The sequence below is a fragment of the Typopeltis vanoorti genome, chromosome 6 (assembly GCF_054136105.1).
Source record: "Typopeltis vanoorti isolate ZY-2024b chromosome 6, IOZ_Tvanoo_1.0, whole genome shotgun sequence".
In the NCBI taxonomy this organism is placed as follows: Eukaryota; Metazoa; Arthropoda; class Arachnida; order Uropygi; family Thelyphonidae; genus Typopeltis; species Typopeltis vanoorti.
Genome location: NC_143554.1, coordinates 136060843 through 136086421, shown reverse-complemented (window position 1 = coordinate 136086421; position 25579 = coordinate 136060843). Strand labels below are relative to the sequence as shown.

Genomic DNA, 25579 nt, shown 5'->3' with positions numbered 1-25579 from the left:
TTCTCACTCATCAACATATCACCACTCATCAACTCTGCATTCAAGTTGCACTTCGCAACACACTTGCCTTTTATCAGCCTTAAAAATCCATAACTTATCCACATAATCCAATGAGCACATGAAGTACATCTTGCATTTCACAAAATGACTAAAATCAAAATTGAATTCATTGAGCAACAAAGCAGCCACCATTGCTTTTGATATGCATCAGTATACATTACTCTATCTTTAAAGGCATTGTAAAAAAGCTGAAACAAACAAGCCCACAGCTTTTACAACAACTCTCACATAAACACATAAAAAACCACAGTTAATTAACCACAAACTTATGTCTTAACAGCGAGCAGCGTTCTTGATCCTTAAGTGACTCCTTAAACTAAAGGAAGCTTCAAATGTTTTTAAATATTTTTTTTTTAAGATGGTAGTATGTTTGAAGTCATCGAAGTCTTTTATTGCTATTCATGTCACCCTGTCTCCAAAACTGATAAAGAAACAAACAAATAATTATATATTTGGTTTAATCCATTATCCAAGTGTAAACAAACAGAGTTTGTGCCTGAAGTATTTTCAGGACTGGGGCAACTCGTGGCAAAGGTGGTATAAGTTCTCATCACTTGTCTTAGTAACCCTTAGTATGGGTAGTGACCTTTCCCTTAATCATTGCATTATACATGTCAGCAAGGATATGTGTTTTGCATTATGGGATACTAAGGCAAGTGATGAGAACTTATACCACCTTTGCCAAGTTTCCCCAGTCCTAAAAATACTTTAGGCGCAAACTCTGTTCGCTTACACTTGGATAAAGGATTAAACCAAATATATAATTGGTAGCATAGCCAAGTGAAAAAACTTCCAAACAAACAAACATGTTACAACTAAAAGATTTTAATCTGAACACACTCACTTATTTTATCTGAGGAGTTTTCAGTAACTGCATCTCCTCGCTGTCCAGCAGGCATCTGAGGCAAAACAGCAGCTGTGTGAGCAGTAGTACCATCTGGTGGAGACATTGTTCTGTTACATATGGAAGTTGGAGATCCTATAAGGAATAAAAAAAATTATCACTATTATCATCTTTTAAAATAAAATAATATTTTAAACAAATGCTTGCCTATTGCTATTTAAGATAAAATTACTACTACTTTTACTTCATCACCTAAATTTTTAATATCACACCTTTTTTATATTTAAAGTAACTCAATATTCCTTTATCATTCAAACAAATCAACTTTCTATTATGAAACACAATGTGCATTAAGATATGTGAAACCAAATTATATGAAACAAATACATTTTATGTGCTACTGAACAACAGAAAAAGGAATATCACAAGAAAAATGTTATCAAAATGAACAACATTTCATACATTTTAAACAAGAAAAATTCCTTTCATTATGACTTATCACATACAACCTAAAATAAAATGAAATGGAAAGAGCTTGGTGACCTTGATATCAACTTATGTTTAAGTGGCAGTAGTAGCAGTGTGTCAGAAATAAGTGAATGCCAACAAAGAGAGAGAGACAAGTAGTGTTATCAAGAGTGAGGAAGATGAGCACCATGTGAAAATAAATGTACTAGATTTAGAGGATGATAATCTCGATGTTGGGGGGGACATGCCAAGTGAGAATAGGTTGCTTGGAGAGAGAGAGGAGGTGGAATGTATGAAGACCGAGTTCAGAAGCGTGAAGAGGATATTAGGGCACCAAAAAGGCTGGCTGACTGACATGAGACAAATAAGAGGGAGAGTGAGAGAGGGTTATGGGAATGACAGAAGAAGAAGAGAGAGAGAGAGAGAGAGAGAGAGAGTAAGAACACCTGAGAGGAAGGCAAAATTGTGCAGGGGCTGGGATGGAGAGATGACAGACAGGCAAGGTTGGAATGCAAGGAGAGAGAGTAAGGGATGCAGTGAGCAAGAAATGAATGGAGCAATGAGAGGTGCAATGTATGGAGATTCAATGATTCATGGAGTGCAAGATAGAATGCTAGAGGAGGAGGAATGCTTGCCTAGAGGAACAATAGAGAGTTGGACTATGGCAATTAAGTGAAGTGAAAGAGCAGATAAGATGATTGTGATGGTAGGTACAAATGACCTGAGAGGTAGTGTAAATCAGGTACCGAGAGATTTCACGTTTATGTTTGAAGCTGTATGATAGCAATGTATGAGAGGAAAGATAGTAAGCATGTTACCTAGATAAGATAATGCAGAGATGAGGAAGAGTATCAATAATTAATGGCACATGATAGCGAGAATGTGTTGAAAGAGGGGGAATCCATAACAGTCCCAGCCAGCTGTTTGTATATTTTTCCTTTCAATAAGAAATAACTTGCATACATGGTGAATCTGAATAATTCAGTTATATCAGGGAGAAAATGTGACTTAATGAGGTCAACAGTCTCTGTCAAAAGGTATATTAGTGAATAGTGAAGTAATATCAAAACTGACTATGATGTCAGAATATGTCAAGGTTAGATTTTTTTTTTTATTAATGTTATAAAGTGTAAAGTTTTAAATAGATTAGGGAGAGTTGCCTAAGGGAAGAAAGTGATTTGGATAAATGTTTGTCCAGTTTGTAGGTAGGGTTGTCTATGCTATCTACTATTGAACAAAGTGGGAGTATTAGGTTTGCGAATTTTAGGGACCTTGTATATCTAGAGTGGTTTGACATGATAAAGTTTGAGCATTTTGGTAATTTCTTTGGGCTGAGGTTTAACTCTATTTTAATAATTTATACACTTTTTTTTTCTATTAGGATTTTGTAGGATCTCCCAATCTTTGACCTGATAAGTAGAGTTTAAGAAGATTATTCATTTTCCTGTTGTAATATGCTTGGTTCATGATAATAGTTGCATTTCCCTCATCCGATTTTGTTATAATAATTGGTTAATTCCTATGTAACTGTGTGCATGTGTGTGTGTGTAAAACTTACCCTCCCCCAGCTAACTTCTATATGAAACATTTTGAAAGCCAAGCACTCAACACAGCCACACTTAAACCAATTGTTTGACTGTGCTATGTTTACTGCATCTTAACAGACATCCTAAAATAAACTTCGCCATACAAAAAGAAAGTAACAGTTGTCTTCTGTTTCTCTTTCTAGATATACTAGTGACACATCTTCCTAATGGCTCATTATCCTTTTACATTCGGAAAGCCCACTCATACAGGAAGATATTTACATAAGCAATTGCACTACTGACCCCAACAGTATGGCATCCTCAAAACATATATCACCAAGCCAGAGCTATTTGTTCAAATGACACAGCCCTTGAAACCAAGCGCAGGGATCTTTGCCACACCTTTATTACACCAATGGCTACAGCCAATATAAAATATATAAAATATTGCATGCACCCACATCCCTCCTACACCAAACACAGATCACAGCAAACCGTTTCCACGGTCTGCTGTGATCTGGAAATGGTACATCAGAAAAAAACATCACCAAAGATCTCTGCAAATATGATCTCCATGCCACTTTTAACCTTTCAGATTAAAGGTTAAAAGTTAAAAGATTAAAGGTTTTCAGATTTCACATTCAGCTACTACCTTCATACATTCTCTGAAAATCAACTGCATCCTCTTGAACTGCACAATCATAAAAAAAGGTGTATTTCATAATGGTATTCTTTTATTCTATTATTATGCATTCCATTATTATATTTATTATTATTAAAGCATATCCAATATAAACAAAGTAGTAAACATTAAGAAAAATTGTTTAATCAACTAGTTTCTCATGCCTTATCATGTATATCTTCAGGATTAAACTATAAATATGAAATTAGCTTGTAATAACAAGCTATTTCTAAAGTAACAACTGCTATATATTACTTAAAACTTGATGGTGAGCATCACATCAAGCTGTCTGACATATGGCTCATTGTCATTGTGTTGTATAATGCTTCTTGGAATCGATGCATGCTACTGTTGAATTGAATATATGACATTACTGTGAGTTGCCAAAATACCAGATATATTTCCTTGGTGGATCTTGAGAGAGAGAGAGAAAATACAGATCTCTCTCTCTCTCTCTCTCCAGATTGTCTCATTTGTCTGATAGCAGATACCCACAGAAAATTTTGTATACTCCTGGTTTCTTGAGAGGATAAAAAGGTTTAGGTGATCATAGCATCATGGAGATTTGTTTGCATTGGTGTGAAGGCAACTTTGATGTTGTACTGTTTAAGCACTTCAGCTATCTCATTTGTTATTTTTTGTTTTTTTATGTAATGTAAAAGGAGTAGTTTCTTTGTCTTATATAAAAAATGTCACTCAAACAGTCTCATTCTCTTCTCAAGAGACTAAGAGTGTACAAAATTTTCTATGCATGCAGTAACAACATCAGATAGACAGGACAATCTGGAAAGATCCATATGAAAGAACATGTCAGAGATGTGGAAAAACAGCAGATGCAAAGATTGGGAATAGCATTTTCATATACCACCAAAGAAAAACATCAGTTACTTTGGCAACTCAAATATATGGGCACCTGAGCAGTGCCCATGTCTTTTAAGTAGTCCAAACTAAAGCAACTCAGGGATGCAAAGGATTATATCCATATAAGCTCTCAGGTCAACTTACGAAACCTTCATAGTTTCTACAAACATTAAAGTTGGATTTAATATCCACTTTGCCTATGTAATTTCTTTTCATTTATTTTTTATGTGTTTTAATTATTTATTTTTACATGGTCCAGAAATCCTGCTCTATTTTTCAGGCCTCCATAAAGCAGGGGTGGTTCACGCTGGATGATAAAATTCATCTTCCCCAAACATTCATGTAGAGTGAGGGATCTGATTCCACAACTTAGTGATTGGAGAGAGAGAGTGAGAGAAGTAGTATGTTAACCACTCAGCCAGCCTGGCTAGCAAATCCCAATCATGGCTCAATCCCCCCCCCCCCCAAAAAAAGTGTAATCTTAGAAGAGCAGTAACCTCAGAGTTCTTGAAGTTATCAATTCACTATTCACCTGTCTCAGCATCTGTTCATCATTTATATCTAAGGATGTATCTGCTAATCTTAAAAAAAAAAAAAGCTAATAAAAACCAAAAAAAAACAAACTTCCACTTGCTACATTATTTCACTTTCTATTAATTATTGTGCATTTCCTAAACTTTGCATTAATCACCACAGCTTGCATCTGGAAATGGTACACCAGGCTGATCTCAAAATTTATAAAAAGTTGAGCAACTATGAGTTGCTTTCCATTCTCAGTTAAACAGCCAGCCTGGGTGGCCAAGTGGTTAGTGCATCTGCTCTCCAGCCAAAAGGCCACGGGTTCAAATCCCACTGTGAGCATGGATGTTTGTGAATGTCTGTGAAAATACTAGTGGTGGACAATAGATGGCATTGGTGTAGATGATGCATTTGGTGGATGAGGCTGAGTGATAGAGAGGGAGTGTTGTAGAGTAGGCGCCTTCCCTCGATGAGTCTTGGACTCCCTGGAGGTGTCAAATAATAATAACAATAATAAACTTGAAACTCATCTTATTTACTGCTCTATCTCTCATCCCTGTCATATAACAAGCCTTGTTGGGAGAATTTCTCAGAAACTCTAATCTACAGATGTTTAAAGTAAATGTCCAATGATTTTAATTCTTTTTAATCAACTCTTGGTTCATTCCCCATGATAATACAATATCAGTTTTTGACTTTTTCATGGGTGAGATGGCCATAATTCTTCATAATTAGTTTTTATACAATCTCATGTTTATGACAAATTAATAATCAAAAATAAATTTCATTATACGTATGGAAATTCCTTAGTAAGAGGTGTGTTAGTTGAGAGTTTAACAAAATCATACCAACCTGGAGCGGACGTTAAGAATGTAAGCGAGTCAACTAGAATGCAAAAGCAGCAGGTGAAAGAATTGATAGTGGTGGCAGGTACAAATGATTTGAAAGGAAACAAAAAGGCTATGAGTGAGGATGTGAAGGAATTGCTTGAGGTAGCAAAAGAGAAGACTGAGAGAGTTAGGTTGGCGAGTCTGTTGCCAGTGTATGACAGTGAAGAGTATAGAAGGAGGGCCATAATTGCTAATGACTTTATGCGTGAATTATGTTTGATGAGTGGTGTGGAATGAGTTTGATGGGTGAAAGGATTTATATAAAATGGACGGTTTACATTTGAATGGATTTGATGTACGGAGACTTGAAAAGGTGATGTCGAATGTAGTGGAAGTGAACGTGCAGAATCAGGGAAACTAGAGTTATTAAGGGGGAGGGGGAACTAGATATGCAGATTTTAGGGAGACAGTTGAGTATGTGAATGTGTGTAATATGCCCAAGCGAGTAAGAAAGACCACAAATCAGAATGGGATAGTTAGTATAAGGCATCAAAATAGGGACAAACCGGCTTCTGTAATTCGTGTATACAAATGCCAGAAGTATCAGGAACAAGAAGGAAGAATTTTTGGCCTTCGTTGGCACTTCCAGACCACAGGTTATTGGCTTGGCATTAGTGAAACATGGCTGACAGAAGATGACACAGCTAGTGGGATTGAATATGAGGGGTATGGTATGTTCAGGAGTGACAGGGAGAATAAAATAGGGGGAGGAGTGTTATTGATGATAGCTGATGAGCTACAGCCAAGGAGAATAGAAGTGGAACTGCAGGATAGAGAAAAGAGCACATTTGAGGCAATTTGGTGTGAGATTGAAACTAGCAGAACTAAATATACAGTTGGGTGCTGCTATAGACCAGGTGATGGAATATATGGTGGAGATAGTATGCATAAGCAAATAGAAGAAATGAGTGGAAGGAGGGTAATTATTATGGGAGATTTCATCTATGGTAACATTGATTGGAAGGAGGAGAGGACACATGAGAGGAAGGAATTGGATTTTATGTGGTTATTAAGGGAGAACTATCTGCGACAGCATGTAATGGAAAATACTAGGGGTCAGAGCGTGCTTGACCTGGTAATTGCATCTGAGAATTTGGCTGTAATGCATATTACCAAGTTGCCACCAATTGGTGAGAGTGATCATAGGGTCTTGACTTGGGAGGTGGCTAAAGGTGAGGAATATACAATTAAGACAGGGTACATGTGGAATTATTGGGCTGGTAAGTATGACAAGCTTAGGAGATTGATTGGTTCAGTGCCATGGCATATACAACTGCAAGGGCTTGAAATTGATAGTGCATGGAAGGCGGTTAAGAAGTGTTTGCATGAAGCAGTGGCTGACTGTATGCCTTACATGGAAGCTGAGCAAGAATGTGGTTAGCAGGGGTGTTAGAGCTAGGTTTTTTACTTGGAGAGTGGTGAATGAGCGGAATAAGCTGCCAGAGTCTGTTGTGGGTGCTATGACCGTGAATGAGTTCAAGGCGAGGTATGATAGATACTGTGTGAATGTCGATGAGTCTGTCGACTCCTTGGAGTTGCCCGAAATAATAATAATAATATTACATTCAATATAAATAAATTTATTATTGTAAATAAAAAAAAATGCTAGTAAGGTTTTTATTGTTTTACCTGCTGAGTTTTTTTCTCCTGGAAGCTTAACCATTATAATACCATTTCTAGACCCTCCATTTTCTAGTTGTCCTTTAGCTTCTATACTAGGAGTAGGGCTTATGGCTGTTGTACTGTCTACATCTGTACCCAAAGAAGTTGTATCCATCTGAGTAGGATCACTTTCATGAACTACATGGCCAACACAGTGAAAGTCACTACTTATGGATCTGGGCCAAACTGTAGGAAATTGAGCAGAAGCTGCAAAAAAACAATATAAGCTTTTATTCACATTCCTGTAAGTATTTCATTTTTTTTTTTTTTGTCATAATATGAAACAAACAAATGACTAGTGAGTTATGTTTATGTTCCGACATTTATTGTTTCTTCTAATGACATGTCGGAAAGAGCAAAATTTTAATTTTTAATTTCTGGAAAGCATGTTCCTCAACTTGAGATATACAGAAATGTTTGAAAGCTGATAATGATTGCAATTGATAGCAATTATTGCAAAGAAGTTCAATAATTAGACAGTGTTAGAAAGAAATTGTATGTTTTTAGATGTCTTCATCAATTTCCTGATATGTATCCTCAAGGAGTGTTCAGACTACTATGACAGCACTACATTATTATTAATCTCCAATCAACAATTTTCCTCCAAATTAGTCTATTCTTATGAGCACTCTAATATTGTCATTTCTAAGATTTCGTGTTTCTAATCCACTTCTGACTGAATCAATCCACCTAGTCTTCCTCTGGGTTTCTTTCCTGCCATCTTGGCATCAAACACCTGTTTTACTAACCTTTCCCCCCCCCATTCTATGTAAGTGGCCAGACCGCCTTAGATTAGCTCTGCTCACACACATTCTTGAATGTTAACATTCATTTTCAATCTTCATTTTCATTTTCTTCATCAATATGATTCTGCCACTGAAATGTCATCATCTGTTCATTCCCATATTTTTTCTGAACTCTCACATATCTGTAGCCTATAGTCCTTGATCAAGGTTTATTTCTAATCCAAGTATCAGATCCATAGCTTAAAACTAGATTGATTTGAATACTATCTTATATACTTCTAGTTTGGTGCTTTAGCTAATTTCTTTCTTATTCCATATAAATTTCTTCAGTGGGTTAACCACTATGCCAGCTTTGCTTATTTCTGTTGTCTATTTCCAAATTTAATTTTCCATCTTCACTAAAAACTGTGCCCAAACAGCTGAAATATTTTTGGTCTTTTTGTGGCTGATTATGCCAAATTTGTTACGGCTGTTATGCAATTTAGTTGGAGAATCCTGGAGACTTGCATTGGATATGTTTCGGAGTACATCATCATCATCTGTACAAAGCAAAGAGCTAAGTTTGATATCCCCAATTTTAATATCAGGTTTGATGTAACTTTCTTTCATAATGCGATCTGTATAAAGGATGAATAAGAGTGGAGATAATGTGCACCTTTCTCTTACCCTCCCCCCTCCCGATTTTATTGTACATCAAACTATCTTCCTGTATTTTCTTCAATTCTAACTACTGACTTACAACTTAAATACAGACTATGTATTGCTCAGTATAATGTTCCATTTACCCCATATAATTGTAGTGTTTAAAAAAGCTTTTCTCTGGGCACTGTCATATTTCCATGATTTTTCAGCTACTTGTCGTAAAGTGAAAATCTAATCCTAACAAGCTCTATTTGAACCCAGCTCTGTTCTTCCCCAATTTTTCTCAACCTCCTTCGTGTATGTTTTTGCATAAACCTTACCTTGAAGATGTAGTAGAGAAATTCCTCAGTAATTCTTATATTCAGCTTTATTCCTTTTTTATAAATGGGAACTATGAGGGCTCCATGGTAATCATCTGGAATTTGCCCAACTGACCAGGCCCTCTGAATTATGTAGTGTAACTTTTGTAAAATTTTCATACTTCCATATTTAAGCATTTCTGGTTGAATATTATTATTCCAAGACCCCAATGGAATCAGACTCACATCAAGGAGGTCCCTTTTGTCATACACACAGCTCATCATACTGCACCTTAAACATTCAAATTCTCTGCGGACACCATGCTCTCAGGCAATGCATTCCAATCATTCACAACTCTCCATGCAAAAAACCTGCTTTTCATTCCCTTGATCAACCCTCCTTATACAGCTTCCAGGGATGACCTCTTGTTCTCCCCTCAATGTTAATCCTATAACATCCCCTTACTAACTTACATTTTGCAACATTGAACTGGCATTCCCACTCCCATGCCCATTCACTCAGTTCATTCAAGTCTTCTTGAAAGGCCACAACATCTGCTCTACTCCTCATAGTTCATCCGAACTTCGCATCAACTGAATACCCACATCCAAATCTTCCCCAATATCAGTGAATACCTGATATGTTGTAGACATACCAGGTGTTCATACATGCAATCCTTAAGATAATCAAGTGGCAGTTAAATGGCTGAGTAGCATAATCAAGAAAGAGCCATAAAAATAAATAAAATAAAATTTTGGTAAGAAAATATAAAACTAAATGTTATCAGCAAGATCATGAACAGTGCAAAACGCAGGAAGAAGGGTAATCAGTATGGTAAGAAAGATAAAATCTGATTATGAGGGGAAATTAGCCAAGCAAGGAAAATGAAACACCAGAGTTCTACTGAGCTGCTATAGAGCTTTGCTCTGTAGCAAGTTAAAGGAAGGATTACAAAACAATAACTTTAATAATATATTGGGTTTTATCCATTATCCAAGTGTTAGTAAACTGTGCCTTAAGTACTTTCGGGACTGAGGCAACTCGTGGTAAAGGTGGTATAAGTACTCATCACTTGCCTTAGTATCTCCCATAATGTAAAACACATCTCCTTGCGGACAACTATAATGCTATGCATTAAGGGAAGGGCCACTACCCAGACTGGTTTCGACCTTTATTGAGGTCTCATCAGTGGGAGCCAGACCCAGAGGTGGTGATACTAAGGTGGAAGTAATGGAGAAATCATATTTACCTATACAAGTTGCCAAAGGGTGTCGCACCCTATTATTAAGATTCTCTGGATTAGAGACTCCATAAACAATAACTTTAATGAATACAGATGGTAGGTAGATGATATAAGCAGAAGAAATAGTTGAATTACTGCTTGATCACTTGGGAAGTGTGTATCATCCATTTGGAAATTATTATTATTACCCAAGACCCCATGGAGTCAAAGACTCATCTGGGAGGTCCTTTTATCTTACACACAGCTCATCATACTGTACTTTAAACACACGCAAATTCTCTGCAGACACCACACTCTCAGGCAAGGCATTCCAATCATTCACAACTCTGCATGAATGCAGAGATAATGCAGTGTTTGTTGTAAAAGGGATAATACAATAATAGAAGGAACTGGAAGTGTTTAAGACAAAGAAATCTCAGTATGAATCCAGCCATGATACTCTATGGGGAAACATCATAAATTGTGACGGGTAGGTGTTGACTTAGTAATTTACTCACTTTCAATAATAAATGATGTTGCTTATATAATAATTGAAATGACCACACCATGATAATATCTGACATTCTGAAGGCATATGGCAGGATACCACATAGAACCTTATTAAGTTAAAGTAAATGGGAACGGACATAAAGCTGGTGACATGGACAAGAAGATGGCTGATAGAGTCAGTAGTGCACTCAGGATTTAATCTTTTTTTTGGGGGGGGGGGGAGTTAAGTAGACAATTTGAGAATACACATTACACATGACCTATGACTGAGCATTATGCAATGATCGCTAAATCATAAGTAGTATAGAAATGGAAGACACTATACAACATAAATAAAAAAAATGAATTTTAATTAGGAAAAGATTTTTGGAAAATTTTCTAGTGTTTTTTTCCTTTTTCTTTGAGGGGGCCAGGCCCCCACCCTATGGGTGCATCATTGCTGTCGTGGACTGAAAAACATGGTGGAGTTAAAGCAAAGATAGATGGCAAGTAGTATGTATGCAACAAAATTCCGCACTTGGGCTACCCAATATCTGACTGCTTGCAGTCAATGTTTCTATAGTTAAAGTCACTGATTATCATCACCTTCCTGTCACTCATCAATCTCCTCTACCTAAGGATTTGAGGATTATCTCCCTTTACATTTCCTGGTCTGTAACACCGACTAAATATCTAAAATGTGTGCTCACCTCAACCTCACAACAAAGATGGTCTCAAAGTCATTATCACCACTTTCTTCAAGTTCCACACAACTCTTTTGAAATCATCAGCAATAACCTACCTCCTTTCTTATCTTTTCTGAAACTGCTATAACCATCATAGTCTATTCCAGTGAGTACATCCATCCTCTAAATTAAATTCAATTAAACTAAACCAAGTGAAAAAAAACTTGCTACATCATCCTCTGTTAACCATACCTCATTGATACTGATGATTTGTAGACTGACTTATTGTGTAAATATCACAAACTATACTTCTTTTATTGGATAATTTATCTTGAGTACTGTTGGAACCTTTAATTTGGCACAGTATGACCTTTGCTGCCCTTACACCAGTAAACCAGCCAGCCTGCATTGGATGAATATTCATACTAGTGTAATTCATAAATAAATTACATAAACAAAAAATAAAGCATTTAATATAAATTACTTATATTTCAAGATGAGTATTTCACATGTCATGAATGAACACACAGAAATAACTGATAGTTACAAATGAAGTGAGAATGGAATGACAACAGATGTTACAGATTGCATTCTCTTTAGCCAGTCACATGATACTATTTAGAAACATGGGAAACATTAAACATAGCAATTACATTGCTATAAACAACTATCTCCATTCACAATCACTTTGGTCTCAACTGGTTCACTCTCCAACTTATTTATGCCATCTCTGACTTCCAGTGATACCATATTTGCATCTCATTACACTTACTTCCAACAGCAGCCTTTCCAGGTAACTTACACCAAAACCATTCAAATGCAGTCCATCACTCTTCTGCATTTATATTCGTCCTTCCAACTGATCCACACATTTATACACTACACTTCAACTGATCTATAAATGATCATCTCAAAATTTCAAAATTCCAAGAAATAGTGACTTTCAACTCTTGCTGATAATTTAATGTTTATCTTTATACAGATATACATGTGATTTGTTTATAGCAATGTTAATGGCTATATGTACTGTTTCCCATGTTCTTAATAATGGAGAGCAGCAGAAAGAAAGCACTCTGTAATATCTGTTCATTCCATTCTTGTTCATATAATTAAATATAATTATCTCCATTCTTCTGTGTGTTCACTCTGATAATGCAATGAGATTCTCACCACAAAATATAAACATTAAATGCTTTATTTTTTCTAATGTAATTTATGTGTATAGCAAGATCATCATGTCCTTGCATTGGTGTATAAGCATAGCAACTTGTCCCTGGTTCTTCTTCCCTTCCTACAATTCCTCATCCCATCATTTGAGTCTCTTGTCTTTGTTGAGTCCATTGAGACCATCTCTACATCCTTATCTTGCATTCCCTCATCCCCACACTGATCCTGGTAGTATAGACCCACACTACTACTGTCAAGCTTTCATTTCCCTAATTAGCCACTTGCTCTTTTCCTGTCATCAAATCTACCCAGTTTACAATGTTGCTCTCACTAAAATACAGACTGCATGCATCAAACAGCTCTCACCAACCGTAACATTTATCCCATACATCCGTATACTAAAGTCCTTTCTTTCTGCACATTCTTGTTATCATTCTATGCGTTATCATTATTCTTCTCCCTAGTATCATACATTCATAATACATTCACAATTCAACCTCTCACACACTCTTCCACTTCATTGTCTCTAGAAAAATTCAAAAATACTATGATAATTAATCCACACTTCCTAAAATCATTTGTTCCTGCCAGCAGAGTCAATTGTTCAAGTCAGTCCAAACCAGTGACGGCTCGTGGCTTGAAATCGTGGGGGTGTTGCAACTTTCGAAATATACATACACACTGTAAGTACAGTATGTACGTGTTTAGATAAAATATCAAAATTATGGTAAAAATTTTTAAAAAATTAAACATGAAAAAATTTTGTTTATTATCGATAAAATTATAGTTTAGTATAATTCAAAATTACTTAAAAATAAAATCTATTATAATAACCCTAATAATGTTCTAAAATAAAAACTATAACAAATGTTATGTCTTTAATTGTAATGTCCAGAGATGGAGTAAACACGATAAGCACTATGAGCACTCTACTACTGGCACAAACTGCGTATAAACACAGTGGAACTGTGCGATGGACAGTGCTGCATTACGCTAATAGCTCGCAACTCACTATGACATGCATATGCTTGAGCACGTAGAAATATGACACTGTGGTAAACACAGTGCTGCTAGCGTCCTTTGCCCTCCTAAGTGCTACAAGATGGATTTTTATTATTTTTTATGCAAAATAAAAGAATTGTTGATGATAAAATTAAATATTACAAGCAAATATAAATAAATTAATAAATATATTTATATATCGAGAAAAATTGGGGGTACTGCAGTTCCGCAGTGCCTATGCACAAGCCGCCCCTGGTCCAAACCAGGGGCAGCTCGTGTTAGGTTTCTTAATGTCAAGTTTTGTTTATCTTCAATTTTTGAATATTTGCAGGATGATTGGAAACATGGTCATACACAGAAGTGTAGCAACCTAATTTTGTTAAGAGAAGAAAAAAAAACAAGTGTGTAGCAACCACTTATTACTTTGATTACAAACCAAGGTTTCTGTAAACAACAATGGGATTAAATTATTATTATTATTATTATTCAGGCCTCCAAGGAGTCAAAAGACTCATCAAGGGAGGTCCTTCCTAAGACAAAGTCTGTCAAGACTCACTGAGGGGAGGTCCCCCCCTGAGAAACACAAAGTCTATCATACCACTCTTTAAACTCACTGACCGTTCTCGCTCCCACCACTCCATCAGGCAATACATTCCATGGCTCAACCACCCTCCACACAAAGAAACCACTCCTTACCCTCTTGCTCACAGTTTCCTTTCGTAACTTCCCGAGATGGCCTCTTGTCATCACTCCTTCCCGCTGATCAACCAAGCGAAAGAACTCTCCAGTGTCAACCCTGTAACCACCTCTCAACAGTTTAAAAGTCTCAATCATATCACCTCTCCTTCTTCTATCCACCAAACTCTGCAGTCCACATTCTCTCAGCCGATCCTCATAACTATCCTTGTACAGTCCTGAAACCATCTTTGTCATCCGTCTTTGTATCCTTTCCACAGTTAATTTATCCCCTTCAAATCCTGGGGACCAAATCTGAGAACAATAGTCCAAATTAAATTAAATCTAAAGATGGTTCTATGCTAATCCACAGTAACTCTTGTTAATACAGTTTGTTTTTTTAAGAGCATTTTATGCTTCTCTTGCAAATACATGCTCTTATCTTTCATTATGTATTAAGCATAATGATTTGTTATAGCCAATAAACTTTTATTTTTTTTTTTATAAGCCTACTTTTAATCCTATATCCATAGTCTGTTATATCTCTCAATGTATTGAGATTTGCTGATCAGTAAAATATTGTAAAATCACCCTCCGGCTCCCGGAAACATTCTTGAAAATCTGTGTCCTGTTTATTTATTTATTTATCATATGGCTTGTACATGTGGTTAAAAGACAATAAGATAAAATAGACATGAATATAGATAAGATACACATATATGATAATATAAATTAAAAAAAAAGTAAAACATCTACATTCAGGCAAATACAAATATGAAATTTATGACAAACATTAGAACAGAAGATTAATCATATTTTAACATTTAGGTTTTTAATCCAGTTGATCGCCTCTGGGGATAGGTCAAAGATATCCTTAAAGTCACCCTGGATATGCCATCAGCTCACATTCCTGTACTATATGGCTAATGGTTTGGGTGTCGGCTCCACAGGGACAGTGCAGATTTGGTATCTTACCCCACTTTGAAAATAAGTCTCCACATACACCATGGCCTGTATGAATCCTGTTAGCCGTCATCCATATATTCCTGGGCAGGTCAAATCCAGATGGTTTTGGAAGATGTTTATATAATTATAAACTTCAGGTGATACTGCTTGGGACCACAGTACATCCCACCTACTCATCATACTGTCATTCTGGCTAAGAAGATGGGTGGTTTTTATGGCAGGTCTTTTTGTGTCCTGTAATTATTACCAGATGAATAAGTTGTAAACACCTAGGGCTGCCGATATTGGCCTACCAATATCAGCAAGCCCTAGCAGTGGCAAGGAAATATTCATCACACTACTGCCACTAGCCTTAGGTGTTGACACATTGCTGTTGCCCCTAGATCTGTCATTAGCATGGAATAAGTGAAACCAGGATATATCAGTCAGAAAACCTTGAAGTGTCTGTATCAGTATTCCTGTATCCACAGCTGCTGGTTTTTAGCTAACATCATTTGAACTTGAACAGTTTAAAGGATTAAGAACAGATTCAGCTAATCAAGAATAAGGACTTACTCAACCAATCTCACAGTTGGGATAGTGAATTCAAATAATTGGAAACCCATTTGAAAAAAATGCAGTCTGACTCCATCGTGTAAGAAGCACATATGGTGTTGCATCAATAATATATACTCCAGAAGTCTAGCTAGCTCATTTTGCAAAAAAATTAAGTTATGTCTCTGCATTCAGACAATCAGTGAATAAGTATGGTCAGATTAACTGGTGTGCAAAAAAAAAAAGTCTCTACCATGCATTTACCAAAAATTAGCACTGTAAACACTTCTTGAAAACTTCTGCATGCAGATTTTCAATAACCCACTAATGCTCACAAGTATTATTCATTCTATCTGAAGTGAACATTGATTCATTAATGAAAAAAGTATAGCTGTACAGATTAAGATGATTTGGGAGCAGCCAACAACAACAGGTTCACCTGTTACTGATCTGCATCATACTACTTGAATCACATTATTTTGAACTTAGTGATTAATATAACAATCAAATGCAACATCAAATGATTCATTTTCCTGCAAGTCTGTGCGTATCAAGAAAAGCTTGTCAAATTAGGAACAAAAAGGCTGGGAAATCAGCAACAGTTCCTTGACGACATATGTCATTACAGTAAAACCTATAAAAGAAGTAGAAGTCATGACGTTACTTCACATGCAAGCTTTGTTTGTTTACACTTGGATATAGTATGAAACCAAGAATGTAATTTCTTGACATCGTTAATTTATAGTATAACCAAGTGAAAAAACTTTCAACAAGTCAGTATACTCATCATTTGAAAACTTAGGCATCACGTTTTCAGTGTCAGTAAAAGCACACTTTTTAAACATAGTCAACCCAGCAACACATAAAAAGAATTGGTAACCAGCTCTGAGAATGCTAATGAGATCTCTTACCAGATTTTTCGACCATGATAAATGCTAACTGCAGTGTCACATGACAATGTCATGTGACACTGCTGTTAGCAATCAAATTTTGAAATGACTGCATCTTTTATATGTGTACTACAAGTTAAGACTTGGAAGTCCTGGTGAAAATTTAATAGCTTGACAACAATCAGAAAAATCTAAAAAAACTGAAAACAAGCTCTGAAAACTGTATTTAATCAGGAGAACAGATCAAAAATCACAAATGTTCAACCTAAATCAGTAGTTTAGTTTGAACGTGTTTCATGACAAAGTTATACACTTAAATCCTGATATTCTGAAACTTACGTTTTTCTTGTGCCACATCTTGAAGAAGGCTAGCAGAAATACCAGAATTACTACTTCCATTTAAAAGTGAGTTACTAGGTTTGGCAAACTTTTGTAGTAAAAGATGTAAGGCATTAAAAAGAATATCTCCTGAACGTGGAGCACGATCCCTGAGATCACATTTTTTGAGAAGACATAATGCTTTACCTATAAATAGCAAGAAACTATTGTTCAACCTAAATCAGATTTTATTATTTATTTTATTTATTATTTATTTTATTTTTTGAGAAAATTAAAATTTATCAATAATATATTTTACAATTTTGTACTATCATCTAGAGAATAATTTTTTCAAACTAGAAAAATAGTTTCAAAAAGAGAGCACTAAACAAAAATAATCACATCTGATTAAAAAATCCTCACCATTCATGTAAAAATGTTCCAGGTCTAGTGGGGGTAGTGAGAATTGATCAACACACCACTCAAGCCAAGTGTATACATTCTGTCGACTCCACTGACGGGGATCATTAGCTAAAACAGTTTAAACCATATTAACAATCAATAATATTTAAAAAAATTGGAAGGAAAAGAGAAAGAACACAAAAAAGGAATAATGTTCTTACACTCTTTCAAAAATCCAATATTTCAATAGCAAAAGACTACTGCTTAATAGGAAACATCTTTGTTTGCACATCATCTACTGATTAGTATATGGCTCTTCATGTTTGGATTCTATAATAAAAAGATTGTTTGTGTGTGTGCATGTGCATATTCAAAGAGATGCAACAATCCAACACAATATTTCACAATTAATCTCCTATCAGCAATTTTCTTTCAAACTAATCTATTATTAATCAGGTCTCTGATTTCAACAGCACTTACATTTTAGTCAGCTAAAGCACTCCTAACTCATTTAAGGTCTCCTATATCTCTCATTCTGTTCAAGTAAGTGAATATATGGTATTTAGAGTAGCTCAGCTTAGTCAAGGCACATCCTTGAACATTAACAGTATTAAGTTATTTTAAAAGGGTGATTTTTTTTTAAAAAAAACAAAGATAGAAAAATAACTTAACACTGTTTAGTTCACTAAATTTTCCTCAGAACTCTCATATCTGAGACTTCCAACCTTTGATGAACTGTTTACAATGCTTTATCATGCCTTATAGTCCAATTCTAAGATGAACAAATTAAAACTGGTTTGAACCTGCTTGTTACTGACTTGGTATTTTGGCTGATTTCTCTCTTTCTATATAAATTTCCTTAACCCTGCAGAGGTCACGGCTGATCTGAAAGATACAAACAAATTGTTTAATATAAATATTCTTATACATATCCAGTGTATAGCTTGGAGGTCATGAGTGGCTGATGTCAGTATAGTATTGGTTTAGTTGTTTTTTTTAATTTACCGTTGAAAATGGCTGGAAAAATATATCGATTGGTAATCCATCAAATGTTGAAGAGATTCAACGATTTTCTTACTCGAGTCCGATGATGAGAATGAGAGAGTCAAATGCGAAAGTGATATTTGATAGTAAATTGCATCTGAGAGATACCGCAAACTCCCATGTCAGTATAGTATTGGTTTAGTTGTTTTTTACTTTGTTCAATAATTTCTAAATTGTAACTGAAAATAAATAAACCATCATGTATCATATTTGCAGCGTTTTTTTTTTTTTAAAGTTTTATCGCATTTTAGCACATACTAGTAATGAATGTATCTCTCAGATACACACGATCTACGCCACAATTTTTTTAACCAAGACCTCTGCAGGGTTAACTGGCTTCCCAGTTAAGGAAAGCTTACTTATTCTATTCCCTACTACAATATTTAATGTCACCTTCACTAAAAATTGTGCTTAAATGGCTAAAATATGTTCTACTGTTCTATAGGTTGACTACCACTGAAAATGCAGTTAATGTTTTCCTGACTATTTTCAGAGTTTTGTCTTTTAATGCCGATTTTCATACTAAATTTGCCACAGCAATTATTTAAGTTAGTTAAAGAATTGGGCTTTTAACAAATCTGCATGTAGCAGATTTATTAAAAGGGTAATATCACTTGCATAGAGTAAAATACTAAGCTTAATATTTCTTATTTGTACATCAGGCTTAATATCACATTTTCTTAATAATGTGATCTCCATAAAAGACAGATGAAATATAGTAATTGCATTTAACATCAACCCATCTTCCTGCACATCCTTCAATTCTAACTACTGATCTGCAACACATGCTAAGTATGTAGCATATACTTACTTACTTATCCTCTTCATGCACCGTGACAGATAAAGCTAAGATCCTTTCTTTCACAATTTTCTGTCCAGAGCCAGTGTTCTTGCTTCTAACCAGCTTACCCATCCAGCTTCATTTCCCCCTTCTCCATCATCCTTCACCATGTTAGCTTTGGTCTTCCTCTCTTACATCATCCTTCAGGGGGTCCCAAGTCAGAGCCACTCTTGGGATGTCGTCATAGTTCATCCTGAGTACATGTCCCATCCATGCAGCTTGATTTCCTCTTGAATACTTTGTGTTAATTATTTTATATAATTCTTTATTTGATATTTGGTTTGTTCAATACATTTTTAGAATTTTTCTAAGACATTTGATTTGGAAACTGTTTAACTTTTGTTCTTGCATTTTACTTATTTTCCAAGTTTCTGCATCATAAAGTAGGACAGATTACTTCAAAAGATCTTCGGTTTTGTTTTAATCTTGTATGCTATAGATTTCCATATTGGCTGTAAACTTGTGAAAGCATTGCACACTTTGGCTATTCTCCGTTTAATATCTTCATCTGTGCCACCATTTTGACTGACTATTGCTCCAAGATATTGAAAGTATGTCACATCTTTTACTTCTGTGTTATCTATCTTTAGAGTTTCTTTACTTTTATTATTAATCCTTATTACTTTTGTTTTATCTTTATTTATTTTTAAGTCTACTGAAAATGCATTTTCTCTTAATCTTTCTGTTGCAAATCAATGAAACGAGAAGAAATCAAAACAACATCATCTGCATAATCTAGGTCTTCAAGACATGTTGTCAAATTCCATCTTAAGCCAACTTTGGTTTTCGTGGTTTTAGTCATAACCCAGTCTATCACTATATCAAAAAGTAGACTGGACAGTACACATCCCTGTCGAACTCCAGTTACAATGGGGAAGGATTGTGTCTCAGAATTCGGCACCAAAACTCGGGATCTACTGTTTTCATAGATTTGTTCGATAACATTAATTATCTCATTTGGTATACCATAGATGCTTAATAAAAAATAAATACACCGTTTTTCATATAGTGTATACTGATCTATAAATAGTTCCATTTAAGTCATAAAGATTTAACATTTTAAATGCTTTTCACTTGTACTTTTTTGATTATGCTTTTAAGAGACTGGCAAAACTTAGAAAGCATTATTATATTCCCATTGATGTTTCAACTATTTCTCATTAAAAAAGAAATATCTGGTCATGGCAATATCTATATAGTTTAAATGCAGCTTTTTCTTCACTTTATTATTATAACAATTTTCCTTGCCTTTTCTTCAATGGACAATTTTTTCCCCAGAATACTTAGTAAGGAAATTCCTCTATAATTCTTAGTTTTATTTCTTTCACTGTTATTATTTATTATTACATTACACATAGTCTGAGGATGCATTGTGGAAGGCCACTACACAATCCACCATCTACACCAGTTCATCAACTACAATGCACTGTCTGCACTATGCCATCTACTGCCCACTAGAAAGCATTTTTGTCAGTTAACTGTGCACATTCTCTGGCCAATATGCTTGTTTTGCAGGCTGAAACCTCAGATTTTCTGGGAGAAAAAAAACATGCTAGCACTGTATGAGATTGGCAAACTCATTCTCAGTTTAAAAAAAAAAAAAAGCTCATAAAAATTTCTCTCATCATGATGAGAATCAAAGTCTTTTTCAAAGAAAGGGTATAGTGTCCCATTGATTGTTCTTCCAGCTGTGTTATTGAGATGAACAAATTAGAAATTGATACAATGAAAACTACTCCAATCATGTAACTTTAACCTTCTGAGTGAGCCACTATAAAACTTTTGTGCTATTGCCATATTTAAACATTTCAGTTTAAATATCATCTACTCAGTTGGCAGAGTAGATGATAAGACTGTTATATATGACTCAACAAGTTAGATGTTAAGTGTGGAAATAAAAAAATTAGAGAAATGTTTCTTTAACTGAAACTTTACTGAATAAGTAGGGAAATATGAAGTTAACCATCAAGTTTTGATTCTATTCAAACTATTTCACTCACTCACTATTTGGGAGACCAAATCTGTACACAAGTCCAGCACAATCTTATTAAGGTGCAATCTTATCAATCTCATTAAGTCATTTTGCCTGTTTTGTAAAGAGGCAAAATGACTTCCTTATCCTTACATGCCAAGGTTTGCTTCAATATCGCAATTATCCCCTGAGTTGTATTTGCAACGTTTGCTATGTGACCACTGAAAATCTCATTATGCCAAAGTGCATATCTTGACACTTGCTGACATTAAACTGATAGCTATTTTTGTTTGCACAAATTTCTAGCCTTTTCAAATCATTCTGTAAGTACTGGATATCAGTAGCATCCTTGATTGCCCTGCCTATCTTTGCATCATCAGCAAACAATGTAGGCCCTTCTTAATGTCATCAATGTAGAGTTTGAACAACAATGGCTCAAGGACCAAGCCCTAAGGTATGCCACTGACCACCTTAAATCTGGCAGAGTCACACCCACTGTATACCACTTTTTGATATCTGTCTGTCAACCATCCACTTATCCAAGTTAAGAGTTCATATTCCAATCCCATATTCTCCAGTTTATGCAACAGCTTTTTGTGTGATATCTTATCAAATGTCTTAGCAAAATCCAACATTATCATAGTGTATCCATTCTCTTTATTCAACTCAGCAGTAACATTTTTATGAAATACAGTATTAGCAAATTGCTAAAACATGACCTTCCTTAAGTAAACCCATGCTGCTCTTTACAGAGTATAGCTTGTCATATGTCTACACATTTTTGTATGCGAGTTCTTACCAACTTCTCTAAAATCTTCATGACCACACCAGATATTGATTGTTGTAGTTAGATGCATCAGTTTTTGCACCACCCATGTACAATGGAACTATCATACATTCCTTCCATTCGTGTGGTATCATTCCTGAGATGAGATTCAAGTTATACAAACATCTGAAAGGCCTAGCCAATTTGGACTGAACATTCCTTTAGCAAATGTGCTGATATTCCATTTGTCCCTATTGACAAATTCTTATCCAGGTAATACAACAGCTCTTCAGCCTCATTCTCATGCACCTCTAATTCTTCATCCAATGTAGCAATAGTACTATGAACCATGTTACGTACACCTGGTAGAGTAGAGTACCATCTGCATTCAGTAAAGTTATTCTTCCGCATTCATTCTTTCTTTCGCTTGCAGCATAATATAAAAATTTTTAGAGTGCCTTTATCCTGCATTGACAATTTCTTTTCATACTCTGATTTAGCTTTCTACACAATACTCATTACTTTTCTGGCTTGCACTTTATATATTTTATAACTCCTCTCACTCTTATTCTCACAGTCTTCTTTCCTCATTATCTTCTTGCAGATATCTTGCTTAATAAGATTGCACATCCTATTCACTCCCACCCTATTTATTCTTCGAACTCTAGGGATACATTCAGATACTTTATGTAAGCATTTTTTCAAAGATTCCCATACAATGCTGACATTTTTCCCATTCAGGAGCTCATACCAGGGGACCAAAGATACTATTCTCCTAAGTTGATCATAATTTCCAGCTTTGCAATTCACAATGTAACCTGTTCTAATGGGAATATCCACATAATCAGATACTTCTCAAGAAAGCATGGTATGATCACTGTCACTAACTGGTGGTAAAATAGTCATATTCTTAACAGAGATCCTTTCAGACACAATGAACAAATGTAACAATCTTTGGCCTCAAGTTCCTTCTTTCACATGCTGATTGAGAAAGTTGTCCCCCAATTCAATAAATTCCTGTTCATTCTTATCATGAGATTTCTCTTCTACCCAATCAGTGTTTAGATAATTAAAGCCCATAATAATCACTCGTTTAGTACCCATAAGCTAAACTGGTGATGCATTTCATCATCCTCTGCAACTAAGCTGCCAGATCTGTAACAACACCCCACCATATATTTCATCCTGTTAGTTTCCACTTCACACCAGACAGCCTCAAACTCACTATCACATGAGACATTATTACCATCATTGTTTTCTTGCATTTCTACCCTAACTGGACTTATGTTGTCTGATATCACAAGTAGTACTTCCCCTCCTCTCCTATCATTCCTAAAAATAGTATACCCATTACACTTGAACCCAGTTACCATATCTGATTCTGGTGGCCAGATTTCACTAATTCAACAATCTTAGCCCACAACATATTCAGTAAAGCAACGAACTCAACCCCTTTACTTCGGATACTCCTAACATTTGTGTATAGACATAACAAATTACCACTTAGCATATTCTTGTAATTAGATATGCAATCTATTTGGCCTTGTTGCAGAACTTTCTCTTTTCCCTCTCCAGACATACTCAAAGTGGTTAATTAGGTTTATATGATCATACGACTATATTATCATGATCATGTTTATTACTTGGTCATAATGTGTTAAAAAGATAATATTATTATTAGATGAGACCTCAGATGAAGATTCATCATGAGAGGTGCTCATCACATTATGCCTTAAATGTCAATGTTTCTTCATTTTCCACATTTTCATGGAAAGACACCATATATCTCTCTGTGAAAAAATCTGCTCTTCTCCTCTCTTTCTTCATACTATTCTTCATATGCTACTTTCAGAGAAAATCCCTTGTTCTTATTCTATCTTCCTCAACTCTATGAAAAATCTCTTCTACATTAATTGGCTAAAAATCCTTCACCAGTTCATGTGCTTTAATCATATTATCTCCTCCGTTTCCTTTGTTATGATCCACATGGCATATTCTCAATCTGTCTTCAATACCCAACGTTTTAAAGACCAACCTCACCTTAGTTTCTCATTTGTGAATCGTTGTTCCCAAATATTAAAAGGCTGAATAAGGTAGGTGTCAAATGGATGAATGAAAGGATTATGCACAAAATCTAGAAGAGGATATGGTGAAGGCAACACAAGATGAATACTGGTAACAATCAATTGAATGAGTAGGAATATGACTCAGTTGGTAAGGATAGCAGTGTAGTATGAGCAAATTAGCAATTCATGCTAAGAAAAGCACTAGAAAGTTTCTAAAGTATGTAGAAAGTAAAAGGAAGAATGATTATTGTAAGATGATGGAATAGCAACTGCTGCAGAGGACATAGTTCTTCTTCTGTGGGCAGGCTAAGAATTTTTTTTCTATTTTTGTTTATTTTATATATTTTTTTTTTATTTACCTTTAAGATAGTTCAGAGAACAAACATGGAACTTTTCAAGCCATTTCAGGCCTCCAATTCTCACACCTGGCAATAAAATTCTACCACCTAATTGTGAGCAAGCAAGAGGTATGAGTTATTAAATAAGATCGATGTCAATAAGGCAATAGGATTTGATGACATATCACCTCATGTTTTAAGAAAATATTCCAGGTAATAGTATCCTGGAATATTCTCTCCTTATAATATTCCTTATTATAAGGCATGCCTTATAATAAGAATCTTGCAGTCCTATGGGAGTGGAAAAAGGATAAAACTGTTCCACTGCATATAGGTGGTGATAAGGCTGTGGCTACAAAGTATAGGTCAATCTCTGTATCTGGAATTATGAATAAGGTGATGGAGAGATAACTACGATACAGAATTGGCTGACAACAGCAGTATTCTCTGTTGTAATTATCAGCATGGGTTTGTTAAAGAGAGATCATGTTTTACCAATAACTTACATACTATAATAAGGTGACTAATGTATTGGACAAGGGAAGCAGATATACAGTACTTAGATTTTGTAATAGTTTCTGACAGGCTGCCTGCCACACTGTCGACAAGCTGTTAAATAAACCGTATATCTGAAATGGGTGAAATTGGATGACAGACTACTGATCTGGATTACTGACTGGCTGTCAGATAGTTATTAAAAGTTGTACATGGGGGTGCAGTATCTGAGTTCACCAGTAGTGTGCTGCAGGAGTCTTCTGTATTGGGACCATTGTTGTTCAACTTGTATATTAATGATACTGGATGGGTTTAACTGGATATATGCAACTGTTTGCAGATGATGCAAAACTGGGGAGAACAATGTGGAGTCAAGCAACTTTTGTAGCTTTGCATAAACAGGAGGACTTGAATAAATTGTATGAATGACTAGGTAAGTGGAGCTATCAGTTCAATATTACAAAAAAGAAAAAAGATAGAGGAGATGTGGTGGACTAGAGTAAAGT

At 35.3% G+C, this 25579-nt stretch overlaps 1 protein-coding gene across 1 annotated transcript in view; it reads right to left on the bottom strand.

Moving 5' to 3' along the window:
• aop (ETS variant transcription factor anterior open) overlaps nt 1–25579 on the bottom strand; it is a 109162-nt gene that overhangs the window by 16151 nt on the left and 67432 nt on the right. The window contains exons 3-6 of the mRNA XM_090393731.1: nt 17573–17680; nt 17171–17356; nt 7480–7719; nt 905–1039 (exon numbers count right to left, since the gene is read on the bottom strand). Coding sequence (XP_090249857.1) covers nt 905–1039; nt 7480–7719; nt 17171–17356; nt 17573–17680 — 669 coding nt within the window. The remainder of the gene's footprint in view (nt 1–904; nt 1040–7479; nt 7720–17170; nt 17357–17572; nt 17681–25579) is intronic.